We start from the raw sequence: 24,518 nt of genomic DNA, 5'->3' as shown, positions 1-24,518 counted from the left end.
CCCCACCAAGTGTCTTTAATTATTATTATTATTATTAATAATAAATTGGCTGCTGTGGCTGTTATTATCCAAAAGTACTGGTGTGGCATGGTTATTCAAGGGAAAAGGGGGAAGGTCACGGAGAGTCAACCTTGCCAAGGTCATGATTAGATGTAGGAGCAGCTAAGGGTTAACCATCAGGAATCTGAGTTGTCCCTAATCTGGCTCCTGTAGGGGAGTGCCAACTATATTATATAGCTGACTGCCATTGCACTCCCCTGCCCCTCAGTATATACTGTATGCACATGTGTGATTGTGATAACCATGTACTAAGAGTAGGGTTGAGCGACCTTGACTTTTTTAGAGTCGAGTCGGGTTTCGCAAAACCCGACTATCTCAAAAGTCGGGTCGAGTGAAATCGGCCGATTATGTCGTAAAGTCGGGATCGACTGAAACACGAAACCCAATGCAAGTCAATGGGGCAGCATAGTCGGCAGTGAGTGGGGGCCAGGAAAACACCTAGAGTGCCCATTTTAATGGCAAAAACATCCATTCTTCTTAATGAAGCTTGTCAATCTTAATTTCCCTTACAATAATAGTTAGGCATTGGAAATTGGGGGTCATTTGGCTAAAGTTGTTGGGGGTAGGGCTGGTTCAAGTATTTTGTGGGCCCAGGAAATCTGGACCACGTCACGGCAGTGGAGCAGGGCGAGGTAAGTATTTAAACTTTGCAAGTGCTGTGATCCTGAGCAAGCAGGGGGGGCCCACTCGTTGGCATTGGCACTGGCACAGGGCCCCTCAAAGTATGGCGGTGTGTTTGCACGGCGGGGGCGCCTCCCACCGGCAGCGACACTTTTGCGTACTATGAGGGGCCCTGTGCCAGTGACATCGCCAACGAGTATGCCCCCCCCACCTGATGATGAAACTTGCACTTTCATCTTCACCTTCCTCTTTGTCCCCTTGTAAGGTGGTATAGTATGTGGGAAGGGGAACCTGAATTTCAGCAGGGTCAGATTCTGGTTGTGTAGCGTGCAAGGGGAATGTAGTGGTCTGGGGCAATGTACCAGCAGACTCATCTATCACTGGCTGGGCAATGGGCAAGATGAGGAGGAAACACAGATATAGGCCCAAAGAATAAAGTGGGCTAAATGCAGTTCAAAATTGGTAACAGGACTAACCAGGGGGCATTGCTTTGTTCAGTGGAGGACAACTGTAATGAGAGGCTGACACAGTGAGTAGGCCCAAATCAGGAAGTAGGCTAAATGCAGTTCAAAATTGGAAACAGAAGTAAATAGGCGGAACTGGTTTGTTCAGTGGAGAACAGCAAGGAGCGGCAGACACAGTTAGTAGGGCCAACAAAACAAGTAGGCCCAATGCATTGTTATATTACAAAATTTAACGAGAGCCTCAAAATTGAAGCTAAGGAAAGGCAACCTGGAGAACACCTTGGAGCGGCAGACACCGTTTCTAGAACCCAACCAAACAAGTAGGCCCACTGCAGTTTTTAAATTAAAAAACTCTTCAACGAGAGCCTGAAAATTGAAGCTCAGGAAATGCTACCAGGAGAACACCTTGGAGCGGCAGACACCGTTAGTAGGCCCTACCGAAGTAGTAGCCCCAATGCAGTTTTCAAATTCCTATAGGCTGAAAACCAGACAATTGACGCTCAGCTTTTTTCAGAGGAGGACAGCTGTATTGAGTGGCGCAGACAGACACAGGTAGTAGGCCTTAAACAAAAAATTTGGCTCAATGCAGTTTAAAAAAGGTTACAGGGGTACACAGGCAGCATTGGTGTGGTCAGCGGAGGACAATTTGAATTAGGGACTGCAGACAGACTTAGTAGGCTGTCCCCTGTGGACCATGCATCCACCACATTAACCCAGTGTGCCGTAATGGACACGAAACCTTCCGTGGACATGCCTACTGGTCCATGCGTCTGTTGTCAGGTGCACCTTTCTACTCTTAGATTGCCTGAGTGCATGGACAATGCGGACTTTTACATGCTGGTGGAGGGCTGGGATGGCTTTTCTCGCAAAAGAAGTGTCGACTGGGTAGCTCGTACCGTGGTACAGCGTAGTTCATCTGGGCTTTATAAATATAAAATAAAGAAAAAAAGTAGGCTCTATGCACTTTCAACTAGGTTCCAGGGGTACACGGCCAGCATTGGTCTGGTCAGTGGAGGACAATTTCAATTATGGACCGCAGACAGACTTAGTACACCTACAATTAAAAAAGGATGCTCTATGCAATTTAAAATAGGTTTCAGGGGTACACGACCAGCATTGGTCTGGTCAGTGGAGGACTATTGGAAGGAGGGACCACAGACAGGCTTAGTAGGCCTAACATAAGAAAAGTAGGCTGTAGGCACTTTAAAATCGGTTCCAGGGGTACACGGGCAGCAGTGGTCTGGTCAGTGGAGTACTATTGGAAGGAGGGACCGCAGACAGGCTTAGTAGGCCTAACATAAGAAACGCAGGCTGTAGGCACTTTAAAATAGGTTCCAGGGGTACACGGCCATCATTGGTCTGGTCAGTGGAGGACTATTGGAAGGAGGGACCGCAGAAAGGCTTAGTAGGCCTAACATAAGAAAAGTAGGCTGTAGGCACTTTAAAATAGGTTCCAGGGGTACACGGGGAGCAGTGGTGTGGTCAGTGAAGGACAATTTCTATTATGGACCGCAGACAGACTTATTAGGCCTAACATAACAAAAGTAGGCTCTATGCACTTGGAATTATCTTGCAGGGGTACACAGGCAGCATTGGTGTTGTCAGCGGAGGCCGATTGTAAGGAGTGTCTGACAGTTAGTACTCCCAAAAAATAAATAGATGTTAATGTCTCGCAATACAACAAAACCAAAAAACAAAAGGGTGGTATACTTAGGTAAAGGGGTGGGCTCCTCTGCTGAGTTTCAGACCTAGTAATTTGGCGCTAAGTATTTACTGGTGTAAATATAGGACACTGCCCCTGACTATTTTAAGTAGCATCATACATGTCAACACATTGGTATTGTCAGTGCCAGGCATTGAAGGATGTCAGCGCATAGACTAAACATTGGTGGAGCTGTGAGAGATAATTTTGCAAATCGTAGAGCACTTTTTGAGCTGGGGGGGAACTGTCTTGTGGCCTTCGGTACAGGCCCAGGGCCCCTCATGTTACAACAGTGTGTCTGACGTTGGTTGCGCGCCACCACCGCCAGAGACACTTTATTGTACTATGAGGGACCCAGTGGCAGTGCCGTCGACCAAAAGCGTGCACACCCACCCATCAGACAAACGGCATTCTCACGGGTGCTTGCGCCAAGTGGCGAGACCACGGCCCCGTGGGGGGAGTTTGCCCATTTAGGGAGGTGTAAACATGTCGGATGCTGGACAAACAGCTGCTGCAAATTACGAGATTGGAAAACTCAGTCAGACCAGTCCACAAGCAAGACCTTTTCATAGGAAAGCTAGGTGTCAGCCGGGAAAGGTGGGGCAAAATAATTCAAAATCCAGGAGTGGTTCATTTTAATGAAGGTTAAATCATCAACATTTTGGGTAGCCAGACGAGTCCTTTTTTCGGTTAATATTGAACCAGCAGCACTGAATACTATTTCTGATAGCACACTAGCTGCTGGGCAAGCAAGCTCCTGCAATGCATATTCTGCCAGTTCTGGCCAGGTGTCTAATTTGGATGCCCAGTAATCAAATGGGAATGACGGTTGAGGGAGAACATCGATAAGGGATGAAAAATAGTTAGTAACCATACTGGACAAATGTTGTCTCCTGTCACTTTGAATTGATGCTGCAGTACCTGTCCTGTCTGCCGTCATAGCAAAATCACTCCACAACCTGGTCAGAAAACCCCTCTGTCCAACGACACTTCTGATTTGTGCACCTCTAACACCTCTGGTCTGCTGCCCCCTGCAACTCGTGTGAGAACCATCACCGGCGCTGTGTGCTGGGAATGCCTGAATCAAACGGTCAACAAGAGTTGATTGTTTGGTTGCTAATATTTGTTCCAGGTTCTCATGTGGCGTAATATTTTGCAATTTGCCTTTATAGCGAGGATCAAGGAGGCAGGCCAACCAGTGATCGTCATCGGTCATCATTTTAATAATGCGTGGGTCCCTTTTGAGGATACGTAAGGCATAATCCGCCATGTGGGCCAAAGTTCCAGTTGTCAAATCTGCGGTTGTGCTGGGTTGAGGGGCAGTTACAGGCAAATCTACGTCACTTGTGTCCCTCAAAAAAACAGAACCCGGCCTTGCCACGCCACCAATTTCCATTGGCCCCGGAGAAGCTTCCTCATTAAAAAAATACTCATCCCCATCATCCTCCTCATTCTCCTCCTCCTGTTCGCCCGCTACCTCGTCCTGTACACTGCCCTGATCAGACAATGGCTGACTGTCATCAAGACTTTCCTCTTCCTCTGCTGCAGACGCCTGCTCCTTTATGTGCGTCAAACTTTGCATCAGCAGACGCATTAGGGGGATGCTCATGCTTATTATGGTGTTGTCTGCACTAACCAGCCGTGTGCATTCCTCAAAACACTGAAGGACTTGACACATGTCTTGTACCTTTGACCACTGCAGACCTGACAACTCCATGTCTGCCATCCAACTGCCTGCCCGTGTATGTGTATCCTCCCACAAATACATAACGGCACGCCTCTGTTTGCACAGTCTCTGAAGCATGTGCAGTGTTGAGTTCCACCTTGTTGCAACGTCGATGATTAGGCGATGCTGGGGAAGGTTCAAAGACCGCTGATAGTTCTGCATATGGCTGGAGTGTACGGGCGAATGGCGGATATGCGAGCAAAGTCTGCGCACTTTGAGGAGCAGGTCGGATAACCCCGGATAACTTTTCAGGAAGCACTGCACCACCAGGTTTAAGGTGTGAGCCAGGCAAGGATTGTGTTTCAGTTGGGAAAGGGCTATGGCAGCCATGAAATTCCTTCCGTTATCATTCACTACCTTGCCTGCCTCAAGATGTACAGTGCCCAGCCATGACTGCGTTTCTTTCTGCAGGAACTCGGACAGAACTTCCACGGTGTGTCTGTTGTCGCCCAAACACTTCATTGCCAATACAGCCTGCTGACGCTTGCCAGTAGCTGCCCCATAATGGGACACCTGGTGTGCAACAGTGGCAGCTGCGGATGGAGTGGTTGTGAGACTGCGGTCTGTGGATGAGCTCTCACTTCTGCAGGAGGACGAGGAGGAGGAGGAGGAGGGGGGGCGAACGGCTACAGCCAACTGTTTCCTAGACCGTGGGCTAGGCAGAACTGTCCCAAAATTGCTGTTCCCTGTGCATCCACCACATTCACCCAGTGTGCCATGATGGACACGTAACGTCCCTGGCCATGCCTACTGGTCCATGCATCTGTTGTCAGGTGCACCTTTGTACTCACAGAATGCCTGAGTGCATGGACGATGTGCTCTTTAACATGCTAGTGGAGGGCTGGGATGGCTTTTCTTGAAAAGAAGTGTTGACTGGGTAGCTCGTAGCGTGGTACAGCGTAGTCCATCAGGGCTTTGAAAGCTTTGCTTTCAACTAACCGGTAGGGCATCATCTCTAACGAGATTAGTCTAGCAATGTGGGCGTTCAAACCCTGTGTACGCGGCTGCGAGGATGAGTACTTCATTTTTCTAACGAGAGTCTCGTGTAGGGTGAGCTGGACTGGAGAGCTGGAGATCGTGGAACTAGAGGGGGTGCCGGTGGACATGGCAGACTGAGAGACGGTTGGAGACTGTATTCTTGCCGGTGCCCTACATGCAGTGTTTCCTACTACGAAACTGGTGATTTCCTGACCCTGACTGCTTTGGCCTGGCAACGAAACCTGCACAGATACTGCAGGTGGTGCGGGAAATGGTGGGCTTACGTTGACGGAAGGGAGGTAGCGTTGATGACTAGCTTCATTGGCCGAGGGTGCTACAATCTTAAGGGACGTTTGGTAGTTAGTCCAGGCTTGCAAATGCATGGTGGTTAAATGTCTATGCATGCAACTTGTATTTAGACTTTTCAGATTCTGACCTCTGCTTAAGGTAGTTGAACATTTTTGACAGATGACTTTACGCTGATCATTTGGATGTTGTTTAAAAAAATGCCAGACTGCACTCTTTCTACTATCGGATACCTTTTCAGGCATTGCAGCTGAGCTTCTTTAACCGGATGGCCACGCTGTCCTCCAACTGGTTTTGGCTTTGCCACGCGTTTTGGGCCAGATACGGGCCCGGCAGATGGAACCTGTTGCGAAGTTGATGCCTTCTGCGGCTCCTCCTCCTCCGCTTCAGAGCTACTGCCTCCTGCACCCTTTTTCCCCAATGGCTGCCAATCGGGGTCAACAACTGGGTCATCTATGACCTCCTCTTCTATCTCGTGTGCAACTTCGTCTGTGTCACCGTGTAAGCCGGTGGTATAGCGTTCGTGACGGGGCACCATAGTCTCATCAGGGTCTGATTCTGGATCAGTACACTGCGAGGGCAATGTTGTGGTCTGAGTCAAAGGAACAGCATAGTAATCTGGCTGTGGCTGTGCATCTGTGCACTCCATGTCCGATTCAACTTGTAATGGGCATGGCCTGTTAACTGTTTCACTTTCTAACCCAGGAACGGTATGTGTAAAGAGCTCCATGGAGTAACCCATTGTGTCGCCTGCTGCATCCTTCTCTGTTGTTGTTTTTGCTGAAGAGGACAAGGAAGTGACTTGTCCCTGACCATGAACATCCACTAACGACGCGCTGCTTTTACATTTACCAGTTTCAGAAGAGGAGGCAAAAGAGCTAGAGGCTGAGTCAGCAAGGTAAGCCAAAACTTGCTCTTGCTGCTCCGGCTTTAAAAGCGGTTTTCCTACTCCCAGAAAAGGGAGCGTTCGAGGCCTTGTGTAGCCAGACGACGAACCTGGCTCCACAACTCGAGACTTAGGTGCTATATTGCTTTTCCCACGACCACCTGATGCTCCACCACCACTACCATCATTACCAGCTGGCAATGACCGCCCACGGCCACGATCTCTTCCACCAAACTTCTTCATTGTTTGCAAAACGTAACCAAAGTAACGGTATTTGTTACTGTAAAACAACTTACAAGGTGAACTCTAACTTCTGTAGGATTTAGATATCCCTTTATAGGTGGGTGAGACTGCAAGGAAAATCAGGCACAATGTTACACACTAGGTTTTCTGTGGCACAAAATGAGAGAGATGCCACACACGCAGGACTGTCACTCAAGCACAAATGCCAATATTAATCTCCCACTAATTTTTTTTTTCAGGGAGAATTAAAAAAAACTAAAAATAAAACCGTATTATAGACACTAGGCTTTCTGTGCCCCACAATTTGAGAGAGCTGGCACACACGACTGGCACTCAAGCACAAATGCCAATATTAATCTCCCACTATTTTTTTTTTCAGGGAGAATTAAAAAACAAAACAAAAAAACAGTATTATAGACACTAGGCTTTCTGTGCCCCACAATTTGAGAGAGATGGCACACACGACTGGCACTCAAGCACAAATGCCAATATTAATCTCCCACTATTTTTTTTTTAACCCCTTCCATACCCATGACGCCACGTAGGCGTCATGAAAGTCTGTGCCAATCCGACCCATGACGCCTATGTGGCGTCATGGAAAGATCGCGTCCCTGCAGATCGGGTGAAAGGGTTAACTCCCATTTCACCCGATCTGCAGGGACAGGGGGAGTGGTAGTTTAGCCCAGGGGGGGTGACTTCACCCCCCCCGTGGCTACGATCGCTCTGATTGGTTGTTGAAAGTGAAACTGCCAATCAGAGAGCGATTTGTAATATTTCACCTATTATAACTGGTGAAATATTACAATCCAGCCATGGCTGATGCTGCAATATCATCGGCCATGGCTGGAAACACTAATGTGCCCCCACCCCACCCCACCGATCGCCCCCCCAAGCCACCGATCTGTCCGGTACACTGCTTCGGCTCCCCTCCGTCCTGTGCTCCGCTCCCCCCGTGCTCTTGTCTGCTCCCCCCGTGGTCCAATCACCCCCCCGTGCTCCAATCACCCCCCTGCACTCCGATCCACCCCCCCGTGCTCCGTTCCACACCCCGTGCTCTGTTCCACCCCCCCGTGCTCCGTTCCACCCCTCCCGCGCTCCGATCCACCCCTCCCGCGCTCCGATCCACCCCCCATGCTCCGATCCCCCCCCCCCGTGCTCCCCCCCACCCCATCATACTTACCGATCCTGCCTGGGTCCGTCCGTCTTCTCCCTGGGCGCCGCCATCTTCCAAAATGGCGGGCGCATGCACAGTGCGCCCGCCGAATCTGCCGACCGGCAGATTCGTTCCAAAGTACATTTTGATCACAGAGATAGATTATATCTCAGTGATCAAAATAAAAAAAATAATAAATGACCCCCCCTTCCTTTGTCACCCCCATAGGTAGGGACAATAAGAAAATAAAGATTTTTTTTTTTCCCACTAATGTTAGAATAGGGGTAGGGTTAGGGGTAGGGTTAGGGGTAGGGTTAGAAATGTGCACACGTATTCTGGTCCTCTGCGGATTTTTCAGCTGCGGATTTGATAAATCCGCAGTGCTAAACCGCTGCGGATTTATGGCGGATTTACCGCGTTTTTTCTGCGCATTTCACTGCGGTTTTACAACTGCGATTTTCTATTGGAGCAGTTGTAAAACCGCTGCGGAATCCGCACAAAGAAGTGACATGCTGCGGAATGTAAACCGCTGCTTTTCCGTGCAGTTTTTCCGCAGCATGTGTACAGCGATTTTTGTTTCCCATAGGTTTACATTGAACTGTAAACTCATGGGAAACTGCTGCGGATCCGCAGCGTTTTCTGCAGCGTGTGCACATACCTTTAGAATTAGGCTATGTGCACACGCTGCGGATCCGCAGCGGATTGGCCGCTGCGGATTCGCAGCAGTGTTCCATCAGGTTTACAGTACCATGTAAACCTATGGAAAACCAAATCCGCTGTGCCCATGGTGCGGAAAATACCGCGCGGAAACGCTGCGTTGTATTTTCCGCAGCATGTCAATTCTTTGTGCGGATTCCGCAGCGTTTTACACCTGTTCCTCAATAGGAATCCGCAGGTGAAATCCGCACAAAAAACACTGGAAATCCGCGGAAAATCCGCAGGTAAAACGCAGTGCCTTTTATCCGCGGATTTTTCAAAAATGATGCTGAAAAATCTCACACAAATCCGCAACGTGGGCACATAGCCTTAGGGTTAGGGTTGGAATTAGGGTTGTGGTTAGGGTTAGGGGTGTGTTGGGGTTAGGGTTGTGGTTAGGGGTGTGTTGCGATTAGGGTTATGGCTACAGTTGGGATTAGGGTTAGGGGTGTGTTGGGGTTAGTGTTGGAGGTAGAATTAAGGGGTTACCACTGTTTAGGCACATCAGGGGTCTCCAAACGCAACATGGCGCCACCATTGATTCCAGCCAATCTCGTATTCAAAAAGTCAAATGGTGCTCCCTCAATTCCGAGCCCCGACGTGTGCCCAAACAGTGGTTTACCCCCACATATGGGGTATCACCGTACTCAGGATAAACTGCGCAACAATTACTGGGGTCCAATTTCTCCTGTTACCCTTGTGAAAATAAAAAAATGCTTGCTAAAACATCATTTTTGAGGAAAGAAAAATGATTTTTTATTTTCACGGCTCTGCGTTGTAAACGTCTGTGAAGCACTTGGGGGTTCAAAGTGCTCACCACATATCTAGATAAGTTCCTTGGGGGGTCTAGTTTCTAAAATAGGGTCACTTGTGGGGGGTTTCTACTGTTTAGGCACACCAGGGGCTCTGCAAACGCAACGTGACGCCCGCAGACCATTCCATCAAAGTCTGCATTTCAAAAGTCTCTACTTCCCTTCTGAGCCCCGACGTGTGCCCAAACAGTGGTTTACCTCCACACATGGGGTATCAGCGTACTCAGGAGAAACTGGAAAACAACTTTTGGGGTCCAGTTTCTCCTGTAACCCTTGGGAAAATAAAAAATTCTGGGCTAAATAATTATTTTTGAGGAAAGAAAACGTATTTATTATTTTCACGGCTCTGCATTATAAACTTCTATGAAGCACTTGGGGGTTCAAAGTGCTTACCACACATCTAGATAAGTTCCTTTCGGGGTCTAGTTTCCAAAATGGGGTCACTTGTGGGGGGTTTCTACTGTTTAGCCACATCAGGGGCTCTGCAAACGCAACGTGACGCCCGCAGAGCATTCCATCAAAGTCTGCATTTCAAAACGTCACTACTTCAATTCCGAGCCCCGGCATGTGCCCAAACAGTAGTTTACCCCCACATATGGGGTATCACCGTACTCAGGAGAAACTGGACAACAACTTTTGGGGTCAAATTTCTCCTGTTACCCTTGGGAAAATAAAAAATTGCAGGCTAAAAGATCATTTTTGAGAAAATAATTTTTTTATTTTATTTTCATGGCTCTGCATTATAAACTTCTGTGACGCACTTGGGGGTTCAAAGTCCTCACCACACATCTAGATTAGTTTCTTTGGGGGTCTAGTTTCCAAAATGGGGCCATTTGTGGGGGATCTCCAATGTTTAGGCACACAGGGGCTCTCCAAACGTGACATGGTGTCCGCTAATGATTGGAGCTAATTTTCCATTTAAAAAGCCAAATGGCGTGCCATCCCTTCCGAGCCCTGCCGTGCGCCCAAACAGTGGTTTACCCCCACATATGGGGTATCAGCGTACTCAGGACAAACTGGACAACAACATTTGGGGTCCAATTTCTCCTATTACTCTTGGCAAAATAGGAAATTCCAGGCTAAAAAATCATTTTTGAGGAAAGAAAAATTATTTTTTATTTTCATGGCTCTGCGTTATAAACTTCTGTGAAGCACCTGGGGGTTTAAAGTGCTCAATATGCATCTAGATAAGTTCCTTGGGGGGTCTAGTTTCCAAAATGGCGTCACTTGTGGGGGAGCTCCAATGTTTAGGCACACAGGGGCTCTCCAAACGCGACATGGTGTCCGCTAACAATTGAAGCTAATTTTCCATTCAAAAAGTCAAATGGCGCGCGTTCCCTTCCGAGCCCTGCCGAGTGCCCAAACAGTGGTTTACCCCCACATATGAGGTATCGGCGTACTCGGGAGAAATTTCCCAACAAATTTTATGATCCATTTTATCCTATTGCCCATGTGAAAATGAAAAAAATGAGGCGAAAAGAATTTTTTTGTGAAAAAAAGTACTTTTTCATTTTTACAGATCAATTTGTGAAGCACCTGAGGGTTTAAAGTGCTCACTAGGTATCTAGATAAGTTCCTTGGGGGGTCTAGTTTCCAAAATGGGGTCACTTGTGGGGGAGCGCCAATGTTTAGGCACACAGGGGCTCTCCAAACGTGACATGGTGTCCGCTAACGATGGAGATAATTTTTCATTCAAAAAGTCAAATGGCGCTCCTTCCCTTCCAAGCCCTGCCGTGCGCCCAAACAGTGGTTTACCCCCACATATGAGGTATCAGCGTACTCACGACAAATTGGACAACAACTTTCGTGGTTCAGTTTCTCCTTTTACCATTGGGAAATTAAAAAAATTGTTGCTAAAAGATAATTTTTGTGACTAAAAAGTTAAATGTTCATTTTTTCCTTCCATGTTGCTTCTGCTGCTGTGAAGCACCTGAAGGGTTAATAAACTTCTTGAATGTGGTTTTGAGTACCTTGAGGGGTGCAGTTTTTAGAATGGTGTCACTTTTGGGTATTTTCAGCCATATAGACCCCTCAAACTGACTTCAAATGTGAGGTGGTCCCTAAAAAAAATGGTTTTGTAAATTTCGTTGTAAAAATGAGAAATCGCTGGTCAAATTTTAACCCTTATAACTTCCTAGCAAAAAAAAATTTTGTTTCCAAAATTGTGCTGATGTAAAGTATACATGTGGGAAATTTTATTTATTAACTATTTTGTGTGACATAACTCTCTGGTTTAACAGAATAAAAATTAAAAATGTGAAAATTACGAAATTTTCAAAATTTTCGCCAAATTTTAGTTTTTATCACAAATAAACGCAGAATTTATTGACCTAAATTTACCACTAACATGAAGCCCAATATGTCACGAAAAAACAATCTCAGAACCGCTAGGATCCGTTGAAGCGTTCCTGAGTTATTACCTCATAAAGGGACACTGGTCAGAATTGCAAAAAAGGGCAAGGTCTTTAAGGTCAAAATAGGCTGGGTCATGAAGGGGTTAAGGGAGATTTAAAAAAAACAAAAAAAAAAAACAGTATTATAGACACTAGGCTTTCTGTGCCCCACAATTTGAGAGAGATGGCACACAGGACTGGCACTCAAGCACAAATGCCAATATTAATCTCCCACTATTTTTTTTTTTCAGGGAGAATTAAAAAAAAAAAAAAAACAGTATTAAACACTAGGCTTTCTGTGCCCCAAAATTTGAGAGAGATGGCACACACAACTGGCACTCAAGCACAAATGCCAATATTAATCTCCCACTATTTTTTTTTTTTTTAATTTCTGGGAGAATTGTCAAGAAATCAGGCCCACTGTTAGACTGTATGTTTTCTGTGCCAGAAAATGAGACACAGATGCCACACACAGGGCTGCCACTGATGCAGATTTGCCAATTTTAATCTGCACCCTTTTTTTTTTATTCAGGGAGACTAGTAAATAAATGTGGGCCACTGTATTAGAGTATATTTTCTGTGGCAGAAAGTGGCTTGAAGAGATGTAACGAAAAAAAAAAAAAAAGGGACTGTCCTACAATTACTATCTCCCTGCAGTAATCTCAGCAAGGTATGGCAGGCAGCAATAACAAGGAGTGGACTGCTGCACAAATTAAATCAAAAGTGTGGACAAACAAACAAGATAGCTGTGCAGAAAGGAAGGAACAACAGGATTTGTGCTTTGAAAAAAGCAGTTGGTTTGCACAGCGGCGTACACACAGCAATGCAGCTATCAGGGAGCCTTCTAGGGCAGCCCAATGAGCTACAGCGCTGAGGAAAAAAAAATGTTGCTTCCACTGTCCCTGCAAACAAAAGGTGGTGTTGGACAGTGGAAATCGCTACAGCACAAGCGGTTTCGGGGTTAATGTACCCTGCCTAACGCTATCCCTGCTTCTGACGAAGCGGCAGCAACCTCTCCCTATGCTCAGATCAGCAGCAGTAAGATGGCGGTCGGCGGGAACGCCCCTTTATAGCCCCTGTGACGCCGCAGACAGCAAGCCAATCACTGCAATGCCCTTATCTAAGATGGTGGGGACTGAGACCTATGTCATCACGCTGCCCACACTCTGCGTCCACCTTCATTGGCTGAGAAGTGGCGCTTTTCGCGTAATTGAAACGCGACTTTGGCGCGAAAGTCGCGTACCGCATGGCCGACCCCACACAGGGATCGGGTCGGGTTTCATGAAACCCGACTTTGCCAAAAGTCGGCGACTTAAGAAAATGAACGATCCGTTTCGCTCAACCCTAACTATGAGCATTACTTACAGGTTCCCATTTTGCTGCCTCTGGGATTTATTATATACAGTAGCTCCTTAAGATCCATCCAAAAGACCTATCTAAAATTATTTCCAACTTTCTCCTGCATATATTCAAAGAATCAAAAAGATTTCTTAATCTTAAATAATGGTAACGCGCCTTGATTTGATCTCTGTCACAAAGTCCTGGAAAAGCGCTTTAATATAGGCTGGGTTCACATTTTTTTCTGTGTGCGCAGCATACGATTCGCATCGATCTGCATGCGTCACGCGTACATATCTTTAACATTGTGTACGCAGTGACATGTTTTTGCATGCGTTCAGATGCGTATGCATGCGTCGTTTGGAGGTGTGCGGACGGGTCCGGCAAACACAAAATGTTGCATTTTTTGAGGCTGCAAATATTGCTCAATGGTCCGCATGTGTACGATTGCATCAAAAAATGCATTACTGTCTATGGGAAAGCATTGTTACGCAAGGACATCCGTACGCTTGCGTTCGATGCGCATGCACTTCTGAATAATTTTGCCTTGGAAATGATGCAACCACCTGAAAACTGCCAGCTGTAAAAAAAGGGGGCCTGGAGACAGGAATTCCATTACTCTCAATATTAATGCGGCCACAGAACATTGGAAGAAGGCAGAAGACTCAGGATGCGGGCACAGGACATTTGAGAAGGCACAAGACTCTGGATGCGGGCACAGGACATTGGAAGAAGGCAGAAGACTCTGGATGTAAGTATAGAAGCTTTGAAAAGGTCTGTCTGTCTCTCATTGCATTCTGTACTCTGTACTTAGTTTTTTTTCTGTTGCTTCTAGACTGTTTCTTGCTGCCATCCTGTGCCGCTGTCTTGGTCCCAGTGCCGCCGTCTTGGTTCTTGTGCTGCCGTCTATATGTAAGTATAGAAGATGTGAAAATATCTTTCTGTGTTTGCACTCTGTACTCCGTACAGATTTTTTTTTCATTCCTTGTAGATTAGGCTCTGCTGTCTTGGTTCCAGTGCCTCCATCTTGGTCACAGTGCCTCAGTCTTAGTCCCAGTACCGCTGTCTTGGTCCCAGTGCCGCCGTCTTGGTCCCTGTGGTGCCGTCTATATGTAAGTATAGAAGTTGTGAAAATGTCTTTCTGTGTTTGCACTCTGTACTCCATACAGATTTTCTTTTCCATTCCTTGTAGATTAGGTACTGCTGTCTTGGTCTCAGTACCGCCGTCTTGGTCCCAGTTCCGTCCGTCTTGGTCCCAGTACAGCCGTCTTTGTCCTGGTGCTGCTGTCTTGGTCCCGGTGCTGCTGTCTATGTAAGTATAGAAGCTGGATGGAGAGTGTATTCACTCATGTGAACTCACTGTTCCAGGAAGTCCACAAACGTCTTAAAGGCGACCTTAATAGACTGGCGCAACATTATTTTTCCACTATAGAACGGGGCGTGACAGAAAACCTTAGTCCTGATCTCCAGCTGTTTGTGATGAAGGCCTGTCAGGATGCTTATACCGAGGCCATGCAGCGGTCCCGATGTCAGCAGCAGGCAAAAAAGTTCTTTCCCTACAGGGCAACAAGCTCCAAGACAGCAGCTGTGGCAGAATCCACCAGGACCGACTCGCCAAGGGACTTATCTACTACCACCACCGCTGGACATTACGACATTGCCAAGAATACCCAGGTTCACCATGCAGCCGAGTGCAGCAGCCTAGCCATCCACATCCCCCACCACACAACCAAGTGCAGCAGCCCAGCCATCCACATCCTCCACCACGCAGCCGAGTGCAGCAGCCCAGCTGTCCTGTTCCACCATCATGCCGAGTGCAGCAGCCCACACTTCTCCTACACCAACGCAGCACCAGGGAAAAAAAGCAGCAAAAAACAAATCCCGGAGGAGAAAAACCGGGAAAAAAATATTACATGAACCCCCTCAACCCTCACCTCCTACTGTGTCTCTGGTTTCTAGTCTGTCCACACCTTCACTTCATTCTTTCCCTTCCAATGTGTCAATCCCTTCCTACTTGTTTTCCACTCCTAATGTGTCCTTTCCCCCAATATGTCTGATCCAATCATCCAATTGCCTTACACGTCCACTGTAACAACTTCCCCAACCACTCCTAACCTACCATCACAGCCCGACACCCCCTGGTCCACCATGTTACTCCCTCCCACAGACCCCGAAAGTAATTAATCATTTTTCCTTTTTTTTTTAAATTGAAATTTTTCTATCTCTGCTAGTAAAAATTGCTTTGATTCACAATATCGGTCTCATTGTGTTTTCGTTATCTCTTTATTTAACCATGTTGAGTGAAGTATGAACGGGTGTAACAGTCAAGGTGTTTATTATACAAGGTGTTAATATTAGAGTCAGAAAACATTACAGGTACATAACATTAAAAGTACATAACATTGCAGGTACATTTTATATACAGGTTAAACCGTTTCATCTTGCCATGACGCACGTCCACTATCAGAAACAAATTAGGCTGCAAATTTATCCCTCATTTGGGCAACTTCGACTCTAGTCCTCAGAGGGTGATGTTGGTAATCCTGCAATGTGGTATTAACAGTTTCCTCAAGTTCAAAGTGGGGTTCCTCTTTTGACAGGATATAGTTATGCAGAATAACACACGCTTTCACAATATCATCATTTGTCTCTGTTTTTAGATTTATGGCTGTGCCCAAATTGCGCCATTTAGATGCCAGCAAACCAAAGGCACACTTCACAGTTCTTTGTGCCCTTGTCAGTTGGTAGTTGAAAATCGTTTTTGTGTGCCTCAAGTCCCGACTTGAGTACGGTTTTACGAGGTTGCCAGATATTTGAGAGGCCTCATCATCAACAATAACAAACAGCATTGGCAGCCCTTCAGTGTTAGGAAGATGTTGCGACGGGGGAAAATGAAAATCTTTCCCATACAATCGTTGTCCCATGTCTGAGTTTTTGAAAGTCTGTGAGTAATTTCCTCATCCAAATGATCCAGCGTCAATGGCGAAAAGTCGACATTCAGCATCAGCAATTGCCATCGGAACAATGGAAAAGTATTTTTTATAATTGAAGTACTCAGATCCACTTCCTGCAGGTTTCAGAATCCAAATATGTTTGCCGTCCACAGCCCCCACACAATTAGGAAAATTACACACTTCATTGAATTTTGCTGCATTTTTCATCCAAAGTTCAGCTGTGGGTTGGGAGAGGAAGTCGGCTCGCAGAACGTCACATAATGCACGGCAGGTGTCTACAACAGTCCCAGAAAGGATGGACAGTCTCTCCGATAGCCATGAATCTGCAGAACAGACAAAGGAACAAATAAATCAGTACATGGCTTTTCTAACAACAATAATAGTAACGACAGGTGTTTGTTGTTCAAAATTACTTACCTTATGGTCACCAACAGACATTCCTCAGCAGGAATTGCGGTACGTAGTTGGGTGTCCTGCCTGCTGATGAATCCTCGGACAAGTTGCAGCAAATCATCGAAGCTGTGATGCAACATCATGGTGTAGTCCAAAAACTTTGCCGGGTTTTCATGAAGCTCTATGCATAATGAATGGTAGACTCCACGACTCTGTCGGAGTTCAACAATGGGGTGTTGCCAAAAGCGACGTCTTCTCCGTCTTTCTCTTCTTTCTTTCTCGCAAGCCACAGCGAAAGCAAAAGACAATTTCAAAGATAAATCCAGATTCATATTGAAGCTCTCCACGCTCTCCATCTTGCAGTAGCATCCAAAGGAGCGAATTTCTGCTGTGCAGTGTCTCTATATATAGAAAACCCATAAGCCACGCCCATTGGGAAATACCATACACATGCACATAAACAATGCAAACGCATGCAATCACAGCGCTTTTTTGCCGTCATGCGTAGGAGCATGCTTATAAAAAACGCTGCCTACTCATGCATTTGCATGCGTTTTTGCATGCATTTGCGCATGCAGACGATACGCTGCGGACACATACGCAAATGTGAACTTAGCCTTAAATACTGATGGCTATCCTTTCATCTGAAGCCGTCTGCACACAATATACAGAGCCATAACTGCACAGCTCCATACACTGTGTAGCGTCTGGTGCCAGGTGCTCCAGTTCTGCTCTTATTCACATTAATTTGAAGTGAGATCAGGAGTGTCTGACCCAATAGATCTGTTTTTGATAACCAATCAAAATGATAGGTCATCAATATCAAAGTCCTAGTAAAATTCTTTTTCATATCACTTCTTCCATGAAAAATTCCATGCCTGCTGTAATGGATTGGCTATGGCAGGCACCAGACTGCTTACACCAGAAAAGGAAACCAGGTACCAAATGGTAACAGATGGCAGTAGTGGTCCAGTAGGTAAATGTCTTTTTATTTTTAAAGGACCGCTTTGGGTTCATGTGTAAAGAGCAGTACCACCCCTTTTATATTGAATATATTATAAAAATGAACTATTGTTTAAATCAAGTTTTTGTATTATATGTATTTGTGAAAAAAATTGTGGGGGCAGGGGGTTAATCCATATAAATGGCCCACTATAATATGATGTTTTGGTGTTTGCATAATTTCTTTTGTCTATGTTTATAACTTGTAATATGAGCTCATTTAGGCTATGTGCACACGTTGCGGATTTTGCTGCGGATCCGCAGCGTTTCTGCAGCTGCCGATCCGCAGCAGTTTCTCATGAGTTTACAGTACAATGTAAACTTATGGGAAACCAAAAAACGCTGTGCCCATGCTGCGGAAAAAGCCGCGCGGAAACGCAGTGGATTATTTTCCGCATCAGCAATTGCCATTGGAACAATGGAAAAGTATTTTTTATAATTGAAGTACTCAGATCCACTTCCTGCAGGTTTCAGAATCCAAATATGTTTGCCGTCCACAGCCCCCACACAATTAGGAAAATTACACACTTCATTGAATTTTGCTGCATTTTTCATCCAAAGTTCAGCTGTGGGTTGGGAGAGGAAGTCGGCTCGCAGAACGTCACATAATGCACGGCAGGTGTCTACAACAGTCCCAGAAAGGATGGACAGTCTCTCCGATAGCCATGAATCTGCAGAACAGACAAAGGAACAAATAAATCAGTACATGGCTTTTCTAACAACAATAATAGTAACGACAGGTGTTTGTTGTTCAAAATTACTTACCTTATGGTCACCAACAGACATTCCTCAGCAGGAATTGCGGTACGTAGTTGGGTGTCCTGCCTGCTGATGAATCCTCGGACAAGTTGCAGCAAATCATCGAAGCTGTGATGCAACATCATGGTGTAGTCCAAAAACTTTGCCGGGTTTTCATGAAGCTCTATGCATAATGAATGGTAGACTCCACGACTCTGTCGGAGTTCAACAATGGGGTGTTGCCAAAAGCGACGTCTTCTCCGTCTTTCTCTTCTTTCTTTCTCGCAAGCCACAGCGAAAGCAAAAGACAATTTCAAAGATAAATCCAGATTCATATTGAAGCTCTCCACGCTCTCCATCTTGCAGTAGCATCCAAAGGAGCGAATTTCTGCTGTGCAGTGTCTCTATATGTAGAAAACCCATAAGCCACGCCCATTGGGAAATACCATACACATGCACATAAACAATGCAAACGCATGCAATCACAGTGCTTTTTTGCCGTCATGCGTAGGAGCATGCTTATAAAAAACGCTGCCTACTCATGCATTTGCATGCGTTTTTGCATGCATTTGCGCATGCAGACGATACGCTGCGGACACATACGCAAATGTGAACTTAGCCTTAAATACTGATGGCTATCCTTTCATCTGAAGCCGTCTGCACACAATATACAGAGCCATAACTGCACAGCTCCATACACTGTGTAGCGTCTGGTGCCAGGTGCTCCAGTTCTGCTCTTATTCACATTAATTTGAAGTGAGATCAGGAGTGTCTGACCCAATAGATCTGTTTTTGATAACCAATCAAAATGATAGGTCATCAATATCAAAGTCCTAGTAAAATTCTTTTTCATATAATAATAATAATAATAATCTTTATTTTTATATAGCGCTAACATATTCCGCAGCGCTTTACAGTTTGCACACATTATCATCACTGTCCCTGATGGGGCTCACAATCTAGAATCCCTATCAGTATGTCTTTGGAATGTGGGAGGAAACCGGAGTGCCCGGAGGAAACCCACGCAAACACGGAGAGAACATACAAACTCTTTTGCAGATGTTGTCCTGGGTGGGATTAGAACCCAGGACCCCAGCGCTGCAAGGCTGCTGTGCTAACCACTGCGCCACCGTGCTGCCCCTGCCCCTTCATATCACTTCTTCCATGAAAAATTCCATGCCTGCTGTAATGGATTCGCTATGGCAGGCACCAGACTGCTTACACCAGAAAAGGAAACCAGGTACCAAATGGTAACAGATGGCAGTAGTGGTCCAGTAGGTAAATGTCTTTTTATTTTTAAAGGACCGCTTTGGGTTCATGTGTAAAGAGCAGTACCACCCCTTTTATATTGAATATATTATAAAAATGAACTAATGTTTAAATCAAGTTTTTGTATTATATGTATTTGTGAAAAAAATTGTGGGGGCAGGGGGTTAATCCATATAAATGGCCCACTATAATGTGATGTTTTGGTGTTTGCATAATTTCTTTTGTCTATGTTTATAACTTGTAATATGAGCTCATTTAGGCTATGTGCACACGTTGCGGATTTTGCTGCGGATCCGCAGCGTTTCTGCAGCTGCCGATCCGCAGCAGTTTCTCATGAGTTTACAGTACAATGTAAACTTATGGGAAACCAAAAAACGCTGTGCCCATGCTGCGGAAAAAGCCGCGCGGAAACGCAGCGGATTATTTTCCGCAGCATGTCAATTCTTTGTGCGGAATCCGCAGCGGTTTTCCATTTGCTCCAATAGAAAACCGCAGCAGAATCCGCATTAAAAACCACGATAAATCCGCAGTAAAAACCGCAGCGGTTTTGCACTGCGGATTTATCAAATCCGCTGCGGAAAAATCCGCAACGGATTTTTCTACGTGTGCACATAGCCTTGTGCGGATTTCCTTTTCAGTTCTGCTACGTGTACTGGTAGCGTTGTGATACTAAGCCAGTACCATATCAGAAAAACTATGGATTACATTTTTAGGCAGGCAATTTTTTTTTAAGAATAAAAAAAAAATATTGCTGCTTCCTTCATGGAAACTGCATAGTTTAGTACTGTGAATTTACACTTTTTTATATTATTAATTGTAATATATCTGTTCTTTTAATTTCTGTAGGTTATGGCCGAGGTGGAGGGGCAGCAGAAGAATCTGGTACATGCAATTGAATCCCTTTCAGGCTCTGGCCCACTTTCTGCCTTGGATCAGGATTTTCTCCTCCTGAAAGCTACCTCAGCTGCCACCCTCAGCTGCCTTGGCGAATGCCTCCATTTACTGCAGCAGAGTGTCTGTCAGGCTGGACAGAACAACAAGCCTGTGACGTCAGGTGAGAGCTGTTTTATATAAAAAAAAAAAATAGAAATTGCACTGAACAAAAATATAAACCTAACACTTGTTTTTTCTGCAATTTTTCATGAGCTGACCTCAAAGTTCGAAGACTTTTTCTCTGTACATAACAGGCCTTTTTCTCTCAAATATTGTTCCCATATTTGTCTAAATCTGTGTTAGTGAGCACTTGTCCTCTCCAAGATAATCCATCCACGTCAGAGGTGTAGTGTATCCGGATGCTGAATAGGCCACATGATTATTGCACAGGATGGGTGAGTCTGGAGTGTAGGGGGGTTGTCCGATCACCAGTCAGTATGTGGTGTGACCACCATTTGCCTCACGCAGTACAACACATGTCAGTCGCATATTGTTGATCAGATTGTTGATTGTAGCCTGTGGAATGTTGGTCTACGCCTTTTCAATGGCTGTATGAGGTTGAGAAACTTGAATACGCTGTCGGATACGCCGATCCAGAGCATCCCAAACATGCTCAATGGGTGACACATCCGGTGAGTATGTTGGTCTTGCAAGAACTGGGATGTATTCAGCTTCCAGGAATTGTGTACAGATCATTGCAGCATGGGTCCATGCATTACCATGCTGCAACATGAAGTGATCGTTGTAGATGAATGGCGCAACAATAGGCCTCAGGATCGCATCACGGTATCTCTGTACATTCAAAATGGCTTTAATAAAATGCACCTATGTTCATTGTCTATAACATATGCCTGCCCATACCATAACCCCACTGTAGACCACTCTATTCACAACGATGAAATCATCAAACTGCTTACCCACACAATGCCATATGCACAGTCTCCTATTTGCCCTGTACAGTGAAAACTGGGATTCTCCCGTGAATAGATCACCTCTCTAATGTTCCAGATGCCATCGAATGTGAGCATTTTCCCACTCAAGTTGGTTACGACGACTAACTGCAATCAGGTGGAGACCCCGATGAGGATGACGAGCATACAGATGAGCTTCCCTGTGATGGTTTCTGACAGTTTGTCCAGAAATTCTTTGGTTATACAGACCAATTGTTGCAGCAGTTGTCCAGGTGACTGGTCTCAGACAATCTTGCAGGTGGAAATGCTAGATGTTGAGGTCCTGCGCTAGGGTGGTTACGCGTGGTCTGCAATCATGGTGTCTAATCCGCATCTTGATAATCCATCCACCTCACAAGTGTGAACAATCTTGGCAAAGGAGAAGAGATCACTAATACAGATTTAGGCAAATTTGTGAACAATATTTGAGAGAAAAAGGCCTTTTCTGTACATAGTAAAATTCTTTGATCTTTGAGTTCGGCTCATGAAAAATGGGAGCAAAAACAAAAGTGTTGCATTTGTATTTTTGTTCAGTATATCTTGCTTCATTTATAAATAACCCATTCTATGTGGATATACTGAAGTTATTCTTAAAGGGGTTTTCACATGATGACAACCCCTCTTTGAATAAATTGGCTCCAACTTGGTAACTCAAGTGATCAGCTGTTTTCATCTCTGGATGGAAATCGCTCTTGTGCAGGAAGTTTAGCATTTACATAGCTGTTTTCCATTCTAGCTCACAGACTAGGTATTGATCAAGGGACCTCATGTAATGATGCTGCCTGGTGTCGTAGAAAGGCAGCCTAAGGGGCGCTGACAGGAGCGCAGGGAGGGGTAGGAATGAGGCACACAGGACCTGAACTAGGCTGGTCATGTGATCACTACAGGGACAATGTGGGCGGAGCTACCATGCGAGAACAGAGGGTCTGCAAAAGACGCAGGACACAGAGTACAAAGACAGAGACGCAGTCAAAGGACAAGCCGAGGGTCGGGAGCCAGACGGTAGCGAGGTACCAAAGGGCAAAACAGCAGATAGTCAGAGACAAGCCAAGGGGTCAGAAAGCCAGGACAGACAGAGAAGAACCATGCAGAAAACAGGAGCAGTAGTCTGGGGCAACCCGGGTCATACACAACAAGACACACACGCACAGAGGCAGAACAATTACAGACGAATAACCTGGGTCAGCTATTTCAAACCGAGTAGACAGAAGTGTAACCGACTCCGAACCCAGGAACCACCAGCATTAAATAGCCTCCCCAGAACTAAAGAGAGGCGGACTAATTTAACCCAAATGTGACCAGGACCGAGCCAAAACCAGCCCATCCAGAGTCATGACACCTCATATGTCCTTCCTATCCTTTGCTCTTGGTGCAATGTTTTGCTAACATGTTGTGAAATTGTATTTATTTTCATGGGAATGTGCAGTCCCTATAGAAAGATAAAAGTGGACACATGTATATGCTGTCCTTTATTCCCGGAGGGCTTGTTCAGATGAGCCTGATATACAGACATGTAGGGGCTGGTTACAAATCAGATGGCCCATGGACCAGTGTAATTTAATAGGACCGTTCAGATGACCATTTTTCATATGGACCAAGTATCCTTATGAACATAATCGCAGCATGCATTATTCGCTTCTGAGAATCAGATGAGACATAACCATTCAAATATTTGAGAAATCCCAAAAAAAGCAAAAGCAGATCCCATATGAAACATTCACATGGCATCTAATTTCTATGCATACAGTACGTTGCCACTAGTAACATAGGAAACTGTATTTGATCATGGACCTTTTAAAATGTTGAAGTATAAAATCGGACGTCACACAGGCATAAAGTACAGACACACGAAGGTCACAAGGATGACAATACAGATGAAAATTGTCCAAGTTTTCTGGATGAAAATCGGATGAGTGTTTAGACATTGGTTATCTTGATGAGAAAAAGTGCACCTTAAGTTTTTAAATGGAATCTGTCACCTCATTTTACCGCTATAAACTGTGGCCACCGCCATCAGGGGCTTATCTACAGCATTCTGTAATGCTGTAGATAAGCCCCCGATGTAACCTGAAAGATAAGAAAAACAAGTTATATTATACTCACCCAGGGGTGGGCCGTTGCGGTCCGGGTCCGATGGGTGTCGCAGGTCCGCATCCGGCGCCTCCCATCTTCATACGATGACGTCGTTTTCCTTGCTTCTGTCGTGGCTCCGGCAGCATGCGTACTTTATCTGCCCTGTTGAGGGCAGAGCAAAGTACTGCAGTGCACAGGCATCGGGAAAGGTCAGAGAGGCCCGGCGCCTGCACACTGCAGTACTTAGCTCTGCCCTCAACAGGGCAAATCAATATGCCTGCTCAGGAGCCGCAACAGAAGCAAGGAGGATGACGACATCGTATGAAGATGGGAAGCGCCGAACCCGGACCTGCGACACCCATCGGACCCGAACCAAACCAAGACCGCCCCTGGGTGAGTATAATCTAACTTGTTTTTCTTATCTTTCAGTTTACATCGGGGGCTTATCTACAGCATTACAGAATTAAAGTTAGACTTAATAAAACTTATTATATCATTTATTAGCTGAGATTGTCAATGATTTCTAGAAAAAAGCTCACCATGTTATGGTAATGGTGCGGGGCATAGGAGCTGTGCCCCCACGCATTCATCACCGCTCTGCATATGTGATCGCCGAGCCCTGATTGTCACTGCCAGGTGTAGTGTCTGCACTGCCCTCGGTTGTTTACCCACTTAAATGCCACAGTCTTCCTCTCCCTTCCGATCGGTGCTTCCACGAGATCCTAATAGTTGTCATGACAACCTCCGGGTCAGCCAGCTACGGCAACCCTGTTAAACCAAACCCAGAGCATGGTCTAGGAGGCTTCTGTCACTGTAATACTGACAGGT

The 24,518-nt window shown here is 45.7% G+C and overlaps 1 protein-coding gene across 1 annotated transcript in view; it reads left to right on the top strand.

Moving 5' to 3' along the window:
• The window catches only part of OSBPL10 (oxysterol binding protein like 10), a 577,114-nt gene that overhangs the window by 358,395 nt on the left and 194,201 nt on the right, over nt 1–24,518 (top strand). Inside the window, exon 5 of the mRNA XM_069730025.1 lies at nt 20,581–20,788. Coding sequence (XP_069586126.1) covers nt 20,581–20,788 — 208 coding nt within the window. The remainder of the gene's footprint in view (nt 1–20,580; nt 20,789–24,518) is intronic.

This window comes from Ranitomeya imitator, chromosome 6 (assembly GCF_032444005.1).
Source record: "Ranitomeya imitator isolate aRanImi1 chromosome 6, aRanImi1.pri, whole genome shotgun sequence".
NCBI lineage: Eukaryota > Metazoa > Chordata > Amphibia > Anura > Dendrobatidae > Ranitomeya > Ranitomeya imitator.
Note: the sequence above shows the minus strand (reverse complement) of the source record. Positions and strands in the feature narration are given on the sequence as shown.